The following is an 11031-nucleotide window of genomic DNA, read 5'->3' on the forward strand; positions in this document are numbered from 1 at the left end:
TGAATAATCTTTTAGCTATATATATATAGCTAAAAGATATAGCTGCAAAATAGCTATATATAGCTGCTAAAGTTGGCTAACCGACTGTTAGCCAACTTTAGCAGCTTGTAATTACAATTAGAATATAGACTATAGCTGTTTTTATTATAAGTTGATATCCTTATATATTTTATATTATAGATTTATTGAATATATATACATAAGCGCCTGCAAAATAAACAAACACTGGATGGGAGAAACAATTAAAGGGCGGTGCTGAATATGTCATGATCATGTGATTCTTCTGACGTCATCCCAGACTCTTCCGGGTTATTTCTTTAGGTAAAACTGTGGACTTCGCTGGCTTTGTGACACTTTTAACTATAGTACCGCCGAGATGAATCGTATTTTTGGCCGAGGGAAAGCCAAAGGGCCCCCACCAAACCTAACGGACTGTATAGGAAGTGTAAGTAAAATCCTGTAGTTAAACTTTCTCAACGGGGAAATTTACTAAGTAACCTAAAACCAACATGGATACCTGCTAACCGACTGTTAGCCAACTTTAGCAGCTTGTAATTACAATTAGAATATATACTATAGCTGTTTTTATTATAAGTTGGTATCCTTATATATTTTATATTATAGATTTATTGAATATAAATAGCTGATTGTTTACCTGACGGTGTTTCTTCGACCTGTTACCTTGTAAACAAGACGTGAAAACAAAACTTTCTATTCTATTGTTTTCTGTTCGGGTAATGACTCAGCGTTATCTAATTGCATGATTTGGTAGTATTTTTTTCAGCTAAATCAGAAAAAAAGTATTTTTCTTTTTCAAAACCATGTAACATAAACCAGTTAAACCGGTCGGTTGTATATATGCTATATTATTATTAGCTGACAGAAGCAGAAGAAGAAAATACTGTTACATTAGCCGAATTTAGTAGGTTTTTATCTATCACTCTTTATGTAGGTGAGAATGTTTGGCTTGGAATTTGTCTTGTAAGATTACCATCTGTTACTCTAATATTCTACTGTTTTGTTTTGTTTTCCGTGTAGGTTGACTCCAGGGCGGAGTCCATTGACAAGAAAATCGCGAGACTAGATGCTGAACTTGTCAAGTACAAGGATCAGATGAAGAAGATGAGAGATGGGCCTTCAAAGGTGAGGTCAGCTGTGTGAGGCTGCTGTAAACGAATGAAGGGGATTTTTTTTTCTCTCACAACTGCATAAGAAAAACAAATAGATCCACACAGATTACACCGGAGGTATGACTAACATGTAGGAATGTCTATAAGCAGATGACTGCATGTTTAAAAGAAGTCTGTGAGATGACTGCATTTTTAAAAATTTAAATAAAGGTGTTTTGTTTTTTATTTATTTATTTATTATTTTTCCAGTAGCTGTGCTCACAAAATTTTTTCAAGAGTTTCAGGACAAAGGATTCCATTTCAAAGAATGTTAAAAGCTCCATTACATCATAACAGGATCATGCATGTATGCTGGAAAGTTAACCTAAATTCTGTGAAAATGTATGGCAATCATTTTATACTTTATAAAGGCTCTGATTTAAAAGAGAATATTTATCTTAAAATCTGTATATTTTTCCAGTGGTTAAATAAGTATCAGTTAATTAACTTGTAATAGTTTATTAAGCTTAGTCTCTAGAGGAATTAAACTAAACTGCCAAAAGTGATCATTGTAAAGCATATTTATGCTATAAATTCTATATGCGATTAAAAATGAGCACTTATAATAAATGAAAGCAGAATATTAGCCATGGATATTGTTTGTGTCATCGTTGTACCTCTTGTTGACTTAGTAGAAATATTTGCAAATTCAGCCAAGGGTCATAAGTCTCTTCCACAGTTAAATCACAAAGTTTTACACACAAATAAATATCAGTGTTTGTCAAAAGTTCTCAAAGATAATCAGAAATCAGTGTTGCAGAAAACAGAAAATGTGTGAAACATCTTTGCACTGCCTTTCACACTAAAACTATAATTTTTGTTGTCTACTTACTAGAAACAGCCAGATATGGACTTAGGTTTATTATAATATCTTGTGCTATTTATTCCAATAACCATAAAAGTGACTATTATAGTACTTTTTAGCATGGCATGGTTCCTCAAAGCCCCACAAACACAAATACTGCTCTTCAGTTTTTGAATCTAGATCAAAAGAAGCAACTTACTGATTATTTAATAGGTTGTTCAGGACAGCAGTTTATCGTTAAACAGCACACAAACAGAAAAATATTTATTCCTACGCTCACAGAACCAACTGTGGGGGGAAAAAAAGAAAACCCGACTGTACTTATAAGTTTTGGGATATGTAAAGCACCATACTGTGATTTATTGTTGTTACTATATGTCAAAAATCTCATTACCATTAAAGTATTTTACCAATAATGATAAACTGAGTGGTAATTGCCCAATCTTACTACTTACACCATAATATTCTGTCAACATAACTTCATGAGTTTTATTTTCTGCTCTGTAGAACATGGTGAAGCAAAAGGCCATGAGAGTTCTGAAGCAGAAGAGAATGTAAGTCATTTTATCTTATATTTTTATCTTATATCTTATATTTTTGTAGTGTTAATATATAAATTAGAGCTGCACTATTGCCTTGCAGCAGGAAGGTCCTGGGTTATAACCCTGACCTGCAGTCTTTCTGCATATAGTTTGAATGTTCTCCATGTGCATGTGTGGGTTCTCTCCAGGTACTGCTATGTATATATAAATTACTCCTTTTAGGTTTTGAATGTTTTTACTTTTTAGTCTAAGATTTATAATCTATTTGCAGGTATGAGGGGCAGAGAGATAATCTCATGCAGCAGTCGTTTAACATGGAACAAGCAAACTACACAATCCAGAACTTGAAAGACACTAAAACCACAGTAAGACATGTGGCCTGTGGAATTACTGGGAAAATATATTTATTTTCTTGGTTTTTACTAATGGCACAATTCTCTTCAGGTTGATGCCATGAAAGTCGGCCTCAAAGATATGAAGAAAGCGTACAAGAACGTGAATATTGATAAGATCGAGGTGTGTATGTTTGTTGGTTAATTCAGTAGTTACTGAACTAAAAAAGCCTTAAATTAAGGTAAATAATTTCAAATAAGTTTACATTTGTTTGTGTTTTATTATAAATTAGTAAAGTGAACTTAAGAGTTGTGTTTCTAATTGTACTATTTAATATGAAGGATATCCAAGATCAGCTGGAGGACATGATGGAGGATGCAAATGAGATCCAGGAGGCGATGAGCAGGAGCTACGGCACTCCGGACATCGATGAGGACGACTTGGAAGCAGGTAAGGCGAAAAAATACTGTAAAATATAACATCACACTTTCTGTAAAACTATGAAAACTGTTACTAATCTAGTGATCAAATTGTAAATATTTCACTAGAATAGAACACAATCCACAGAGTTCCCTCAGTCTAGAATTTAAAATATTTTTTAGGTCAAGTATAGGAAAAGAAGATTAGGAACTATTTGTACTTCAAAACATATCCCATTTTTTTGTTTTAACATTGTGTCCATATTATTTATCCAAAATTGTTCTCTTGTTCATCCATGAGTTTAATTTTTGTGTTTTTCATAAACTGTGTGTGTTGACATTTGTACCAATCTGAAGTTTGGATCGTGAGCCAGACAAAATCATTCCAAGGGCAGCAAAAGGAGGACATGATGGAGGACATAGTTAGAACGTTAAGAATTCTAACTAAAGTATTTTATTTAGATTGACGTAGAATATAAACGCTCCCTTGTGAGAGCCTTAGTGTAATAAATTCTATTTTAATGCGATTGACCATTTAATGTGCTTTGTGTCTTCAGAGCTGGACGCCCTGGGAGACGAGCTCCTGATGGACGACGACAGCTCCTACCTAGATGAGGCTGCGACTGCTCCCTCCATCCCAGAGGGTATCCCTGGAGACAGATCCACCAACAGGGTACCAGATAACTTCTGGATTTGTTTTTTAAGTTCATGTGAAACATTACACTCTTTATTAAAAGGAGATATCTTTTTTGTTTGTTCCAGGATGGCGTTCTGGTGGACGAGTTCGGACTTCCTCAGATTCCTGCTTCTTAAAGGAGTAATTTGATCAAACAATGTGCAAGTTTTATATGTATCATATTATTCTTTCCCCTTTTTTCTGTATTTATCCAACTGACGCTCCAGGTCTTTGGAGACAGCGATGAAAACCAAAGCATCTTCTGACTGATGAATGATAGAATAGAAAGTTGCAATCAGGCTCCTTAAAGTTTATGATCATGTTTCTTTAACTGGACTCACTTTAGTATGTCTGAATGTTTGGAAAAGGGTTTCTCTTAACTTTGTACAGTTTCCGAAGTTACAAACGCAATAAATTATATTTTTCAAACTGAACCAAACTGTGTTGCTGAGATCTTTCAAAACAATTATCCATTGTACAAAAAAAGCCACTTTAATGATAGGTTAAATATGTCATAATTATTAACATATCTTCAAGACATTGCTTTTTTGGCAGGGACTGTAGTTAGCAAAAATAAATATGCATTTCTTTAAGCAAACCTTCTCATCACCAGCTCAGCCTGAATGTATGAGGGAAGATTTTCTGGTGAAGATACTCCACCACTTTGCTCATGCTGCGATATTTTTCAAACTCATAAAACGGAATCTGGAAAAATAAAGACAAATTTAAAAACATAAGATTAGCAAGCAGCAATCTACGCAGATGAAGCGACTAATCATTTAGTGGTGAGGGTCTGACCTGCACAACTTCATAGCCCAGCAGCTGCAGATGTCTCTGCTTGATGACCTCTTTCCCAAGAAGCTGTCTTACATTAGTTGTGAACCTCTTCCGTCCATCGATACATAGAGCTATCCTGGAATAGATTGTTTCATCAATTCTTTGTAGATGGTTTTATTTTTTCAAATATACATGAAAGGTTTAAAAAGGTGGCTTTAAAGTGGTACCCCTCAATAAGATTTTGAACAGCAAATCAAAGTATAGTTATGTGGTAAAATAGCCTAGTCAAAGTCCAGACCTAAATCCAGATGAAACTCTATCCTGAAGAAAAGGAGTTCTTTAGATATGTAAATCTGGTTGCAGTAAGGACAGTGAAAGTTGGTTTTAGAAGACACTTAGAAGGGGAGGAGCATAAATGTACACCACACCTTTCAGATTTATTTTCAAAACTCTTTTTCTCACACTTCTAAATTATGTACAACTTCTTGTTGGTCAATAAAATACACTTAAACCTGTGCTTGTAACGTGACAAAATGTGGAAATATTCAAGGTGTCTAAAACATTTACCTCTTGTACACTTCATCAGTGTGGCTGGCAGGCAGAACGTATCCCTCCTCATCGAGCTTTATCTCCACGTCTACAACAATAACAAGTTAGTCTGCAAGATGAGCCTTGAGAAAGACATGAACAAAAAAAAACCCCAAAAAAACAGGGTACCCAGCGTGTAGCAGTACGGCGTGAGAACTTGAGATCCGAAGAACGATCGGTCTCCGAGTAAATCCACCAGCCCCGATTTGACCGAGTTATACAGCTGCTGATCAACCGGCGTCTCCAGGGAGCGATTGGACGTGAGGAAGGACTTGACACGGTACTTTGGAAGGAGCTGAGGACCCTGATGTTGGGATTAAATATGAAATTTAAAAAACAGTTAAAATATGACCACAAATAAATAGAATTAAGGAATTCAAGACTCTGAGTGAGTCAATACAGTGTGCATTTTAGCTAGATGGATGGTTTAGGTTTTTAGAACAAAAGTATTTAATTGAATAAAAGTACAACTGCACAGGACGCCAAGATGCAATATTTAGTATGTAGTACCATATAGATTTCAATAAATATATAGAACTTAATGAGTAAGATCAGAAAGCTTAGCGAATGTGACAATGGGAAAGAAACAGTAGTGTGGAAAATGCAATTCCAAAATGCAGTTACGTTATTGTACAGCAATGTGTATAATATTTTTTTTTACCCAATTTAAGCGCTATAGTTGAATTATGGTTGTATAAGTTTCACTAAATAGTAAACAGTAAAGGACATATGCAAAATTCATGAGAGCACACTGCCCTGTAGGCTTTTCTAATCAACTTTCTACAGGTTTTCTGTTCTTAACATTCACTTTAAAATATAAAACACTACAGTTTACTATGTACTTGTAGCAGAAATTATGGCAGAAAGTCATTCTTAAACCTGTAATAAATAAATTATTTTAGCAACAGTAGAAATAATTGTTGCTTTTCCACTTTTTCCAAAAGCAATCAGACCATTATACAGTTTTCGTAAGTGTTCTATTGAATCTTTACCAACAAAGAAAGTATTGATGTTGTATTTTGTTTCATTCTGAAATTACGTTTGATTATTGAAATCCCACAATGTCGCATTACAGTAAATTACATGGTAAATATGTTCACATCTGTGTTCCATTTATTTTCTGAAAAAAACAAAGACCTGAACCTGTAACACTGCTGCTAATCTGCTGGGTGTGTATTCAGGTTTCTGTCACAGTTCGTTCTTGTTTGGCTCTCCAAGTATTTAACCGTCTGAAGTGTTTACCTCGTAGATGGGACACTCCAGCTTCACGGTCATGTAGAGTTGAGTCAGCTGCGCCAGAACCGTCCGTTCAATCCTCAGGTCCTGATCTGAGGCACAGAAACATGTTGCTTTCATCAAGAATTCAGAGGAAAACTGCTTCTTAAGAAATTAGAAAATCATTAAAACGTGTACTTATTTCTGTAATTCAATTTAGAAAATGAACCTCATATTATACACTCAGTTCACATTGAATGAAATGTTTCAATCGTTTATTTTTGATTGTTTTGATAATTACAGTATTTTTCGGATATAACCTATCTTATGGATTACACAGTCACTGACACCCACCAGCCTGCTTCATCTAATCATGTTACTGGAAAATTTAGCGGAAAATAAGCCCCACAAAGTGTGGTAGAAAACCGCGCACCACCCACGGGGATACTGCTTTGCTGAACTGGAGTCGGTGCTTCAAGAGACACCATACTAGGGGTCTCAAGCTGCAGGCCTCGAGGGCCGCAGTCCTGCAGTTTTTAGATGTGCCACAGGTACAAAACACTGGAATGAAATGACTTAATTACCTCCTGCTTGTGTAGATCAGTTCTCCAGAGCCTTGCTAATGACCTAATTATTCTTTTCAGGTGTGGTGCAGCAGAGGCACATCTAAAAGTTGCAGGACTGCGGCCCTCGAGGACTGGAGTTTCAGACACCTGCGGCTATGTCTTCCCTGGGCTAGGGAGAAATAGGACCAGACTTTTGCTCACTGTCCAAATTCATCTCATCGGATGAAAGAATATTATATTTGAGTTGGAAAATTATGATTCCAGAAAAAACTTGGACACAGTATCAATGCTGCTCGATATCTAGACCAACGTTTCCACAGTCTGTGATGATCTTAGGAGCTGGTCCATGCGCTGGTGTTGGACCGCTGTGTTTTATCAACTTCAAAGTCAGTGGAGCACTTCATGCTTCCCTCTGCTGACAAACTTTATAGAGATGCTCATTTTGTTTTCCAACAGGACACCGAGTGATGTTACATTATATTCTACCACACTTTTTCCTTCTACTACATTTTCCATCAGTGTTTATGAGGAGCCTGCTTCTTTTAATCAATTTCCCTCTTTTTGCTTATCCTTCATGTGGACAATGTCAAGTTAGCAGTCTTCCCAGTAATTGTGGGTGTAAACATCACATTACTATATTAAAAACACTTTATGATTTATTTTCTGTGATATGATTTCTTTTTAAATGAATGCTTTATTTTTATTAGCTCCATAATCATCAAAACTAGCAGAAATAAACGTTTGAAATCACTCTGTGTAATGAGTCTATATACGAGTTTCAATTCTTCAACTTTTCGGTGATGTTCTGATTTTCAGAGATTCCCTGACAATGTATGTTTCACCTTGTAGTTGCTGCAGGAAATAACTGCTGAAGACTTTAGAGAGAAAGTTGACGGGGAACCTCTCGACCAGGGTGCAGGCGTGCAGCAAGTTCAGCAGCATCCGAGGCTGGAACTGAGAAAAACGAGTGTGCAGGATGGTCTCCACCTTCCTGAACAGCTGGCCGACGTTGGGCGGAAGGTAGCCCAGTTTCCCAAAGGCCATGATCTGCCTGGCAACCTGGCTGGTGCTGTAGCTGTCCGCCCGGTACACGAAGTTCTCGGCGACAGCATTGAAGACCGTCGGGGACAGGATCCTCCTGCGGCTGAAGAACTCCGTCACCATGGATACGGTCTCTGGGTGCGAGGTGAAGGCCATTTTAGGGACGTGCTTCTGCATCGCGTCCACAAAGTAGCGGTCGCTGTGGCCGAAGTGGATCAGAGCGGCCAAGACGTGGCTGAGCTCTTCGTCGCTGAAGTGAGGTACGTGTCGCACGGCCTGCTTACACAGACCGATCACCAGAGGCATGGCCTGCTTCTGGTTCAGAGCGACGAGCGAACTCAGCACTCCGCTGACCGCAGGCGGGTCCATCCTGGAGGTGACCGTCACCGCGTGGGTGTGCATGGCGTTCAACAAGTCGCCGTGCTTCCCATCTTCACCCACACACACTTCCAGAAGTCTGTAGACGGCTACGAGATCCGGGAGGCTCCACTCGTCGGGCTCCTGCTTCTGGATCTGTCCCATCACCTGCTCCAGCATGGCGGACCCTGGACCTTCCATGGCCAGCATGGCCTGACCCAGCATGCACAGCTCTCCTACCGCCATTTGCTCCCCGTCGAGCCGTTTCTGGCTCTCTGTGACCAGGCGCACCATCAGTGTGCTCCAGGGATCCAGAAACAGGCGGGTGCAGGCAAGCAGCGCCGACACCAGCCCTGCTTCTGTTAGCCGCTCCGAGTCCTGCTCCAGCTGGAAACAGAGGGCCCTGATGGCATCCTTCTCCAGCACCGACGGGTCTCTCAGCGCGGCGCCGTCCTGCTCCAGGTCAGCCACGCGGTGGAGACAGGCGGCTGCCATGGTGTCAGACAGGACATCCACCGAGCACAGCAGCTTGAACACCTGCCGGGAACTGGAGCAGCACACCAGCTTCTGGTGGAAGCTCTTCTCTTCGTCAGAAGAGGGTCGGTGCAGTTGGGTCAGACGGAACCGGAGCTCAGAGTCTCTGTGGATTCCCACAGAGCTGCTGGCGAAAAACGACGGCTCCCTGACTGTGGTGGTCACATTCCTCGAGCTGAAGTCCGTCCGGAGTTTCCTGCAGCCGTGAGTCTGGATACAGCGGGCGGCTGACGTACAGAGACAGGCAGCGCAGGAGGAACGGCCCAAACTACTGCTGCAAAGGAGCCTGACCGATATGAGTCCAGCAAAGTAATGATGGATGCTGAACTGGAGAAGCTGAAGGTTCTGAGTAAATTTCAGGGCCATCAGTCTGCTCCTGAACTTTCCCGACGTCAGCTAGAACAAGAAAAAGGACAATATTTAAATAACAGGGAGGGCTGGGAAATATGGCTTAAAATTAAAATCTCAGATTTTTTTCACACCAGATCCGATTTCTGATTTTACAAGGGTTTTTATTCTTACTTTCTTTTCTAAAAATAAATTACAAATCAAATCAAAAAGTTACTTTTATTTCCGTCATTCCTTCTGTGAGTTATATGACGGAGCATTAGGGTCACGTTATGAACATTTTTGTTTAATTACAAGAACGTAATCATAATATAAACAGGATGAAGTCGCATTTTACCAGAAAAAAAATCCTAAAATTACAAGAAAAAGCTTTTTACTTAAAAGAACGAAGCTTCGACACAGTTATCAACACCCGATGTGACCAGCTCAGTCCGAGTGGTTTTTCCAAAAATTTAATCTTCAAATACCAAAAATTTGATTACTCAATAAAATCGGTTTATCACAGAGCCCTACAGATAGGTGGAAAGCTCAAATGCAACAGAAATAAACGCAGCCCAGCCCAAGTCATGAGCAAACTCAGCAGCAATAGACCTCTAAAAATACTAAAACTATCACAAAAGTTACGTTTGTTTTTAGTGCAAGTAATACATTGGAGGTAATCATCCAAAAAAGGGAAAAAGGGATGAATGATGTGTTGAACGTTTTGTCAGAGAAGTTGTCAGACATTTGAGAAAAAGCTGTACGAAGCCCAGTTTGTAGTTTGCCAAAGTTGATTTAGGGGGCAAAAATCTAAAAGAAGGAGAAACACAAGTTTAACTTTCTATCTTAGATGTAAATGCTGAATGTTGAAAACAAAATGTTATCAGCAGCATCCTGTGGAGATGCTAATTTATCTGTTCAAAGTTGAAGGGAATGTCTAGTGGATGCAGTTATATACGAGCATGAAAAACACTTCCTCTCCAGGAACTACTCTGTTTGTCTGTCAAATGAACCTACATTAAAATACACCTTAGTTTCTACAATGTGGCAAACTGAGTAAAAGTTTAAGGGTCACGAACACGGGAGCTGATACTTATTTGCTGTGGTAAATTACAATGGTTATTATAGATGTGTAGGCCGCGTACAAATTTAAACATGACTGATGTAGAGATGATATTAGTTCAGTAAGTGGAGGATCCAACAAATGTAATTATTTTAGGGTCACTTTCAGTCTTGGACAAAAACAATCTAAAGAAAACAGCTAGAATTCCTTTAATTCTCAACTCTCCCTCTGCACCTCTTAACTAACCAACCTTGAGGGCTGCTGCTAGCTATATTAGCTAGGTTTAGCGTGCAAGTTTACATCTGGTTTTAACAGTAGCCGGAATGTTTTTGATGCTACAAGTGAATTGTAAGATATAAAGTTTTATTCCCAGCAAGAAAAGCATAAGAAATTTTGATAGGGAGCAAATAAATTCATACCTGAACCTCCCGAGAGCCGCTGAGGGTCAAACCGGTGCTGACTGCAGTGACGCTAACAACGTTTTCCGGATGTTGTGTTTACGTTCCCTCATAAATAATAGTACTTTCGAAAACTAGATGAAGTTTGTGAACTTCACGTTAAATTAAACGTAGAATAAATCCCACAGCATTGCTACATTTTCCAATTTGTAAAATGACGA

General features: G+C 38.8%; 2 protein-coding genes across 3 annotated transcripts; one reads left to right on the forward strand and one right to left on the reverse strand.

Annotated features, from left to right (window-relative positions):
- The first annotated feature begins 376 nt into the window (after positions 1 to 376).
- Positions 377 to 4378, forward strand: LOC102227507 (charged multivesicular body protein 5). Its single transcript, XM_005798555.3, has 8 exons — positions 377 to 445; positions 1039 to 1143; positions 2482 to 2528; positions 2788 to 2881; positions 2961 to 3032; positions 3191 to 3299; positions 3826 to 3941; positions 4031 to 4378. Exons 1-8 carry the CDS (start codon positions 377 to 379, stop codon positions 4079 to 4081), a joined length of 663 nt encoding a protein of 220 aa, XP_005798612.1. The 3' UTR covers positions 4082 to 4378.
- On the reverse strand, positions 3239 to 10919 carry fastkd3 (FAST kinase domains 3). Of its 2 annotated transcripts, XM_023326663.1 has the most exons (8): positions 10832 to 10919; positions 7933 to 9418; positions 6552 to 6637; positions 5439 to 5613; positions 5289 to 5358; positions 4743 to 4857; positions 4544 to 4649; positions 3239 to 3315 (listed from the first exon to the last, which is right to left on the reverse strand). In XM_023326663.1, exons 2-7 carry the CDS (start codon positions 9386 to 9388, stop codon positions 4551 to 4553), a joined length of 2001 nt encoding a protein of 666 aa, XP_023182431.1. In that variant the 5' UTR covers positions 9389 to 9418; positions 10832 to 10919; the 3' UTR covers positions 3239 to 3315; positions 4544 to 4550. The 2 variants fall into 2 exon arrangements, with proteins under 2 accessions (XP_023182431.1, XP_005798613.1); XM_005798556.3 differs by lacking the exon at positions 3239 to 3315 and having other exon boundaries at positions 4421 to 4649.
- Positions 10920 to 11031: the final 112 nt, after the last annotated feature.

This window comes from Xiphophorus maculatus, chromosome 21 (assembly GCF_002775205.1).
Source record: "Xiphophorus maculatus strain JP 163 A chromosome 21, X_maculatus-5.0-male, whole genome shotgun sequence".
NCBI classification, from domain to species: Eukaryota; Metazoa; Chordata; class Actinopteri; order Cyprinodontiformes; family Poeciliidae; genus Xiphophorus; species Xiphophorus maculatus.

What these genes read in the sequence shown, in the direction of transcription:
- fastkd3 (XM_023326663.1), bottom strand. Translation starts at nt 9,388, where the DNA reads ATGGCCCTGAAATTTACTCAGAACCTTCAGCTTCTCCAGTTCAGCATC. An exon ending in TGGAGTGTCCCATCTACGAG is followed by an intron (nt 5,614 to 6,551) that starts GTAAACACTTCA and finishes TCCCAACATCAG; the next exon opens with GGTCCTCAGCTCCTTCCAAA. An exon ending in TGGGCTATGAAGTTGTGCAG is followed by an intron (nt 4,650 to 4,742) that starts GTCAGACCCTCA and finishes TTATTTTTCCAG; the next exon opens with ATTCCGTTTTATGAGTTTGA.
- LOC102227507 (XM_005798555.3), top strand. Translation starts at nt 377, where the DNA reads ATGAATCGTATTTTTGGCCGAGGGAAAGCCAAAGGGCCCCCACCAAAC. An exon ending in TAACGGACTGTATAGGAAGT is followed by an intron (nt 446 to 1,038) that starts GTAAGTAAAATC and finishes TTTTCCGTGTAG; the next exon opens with GTTGACTCCAGGGCGGAGTC. An exon ending in GAGACAGATCCACCAACAGG is followed by an intron (nt 3,942 to 4,030) that starts GTACCAGATAAC and finishes TGTTTGTTCCAG; the next exon opens with GATGGCGTTCTGGTGGACGA.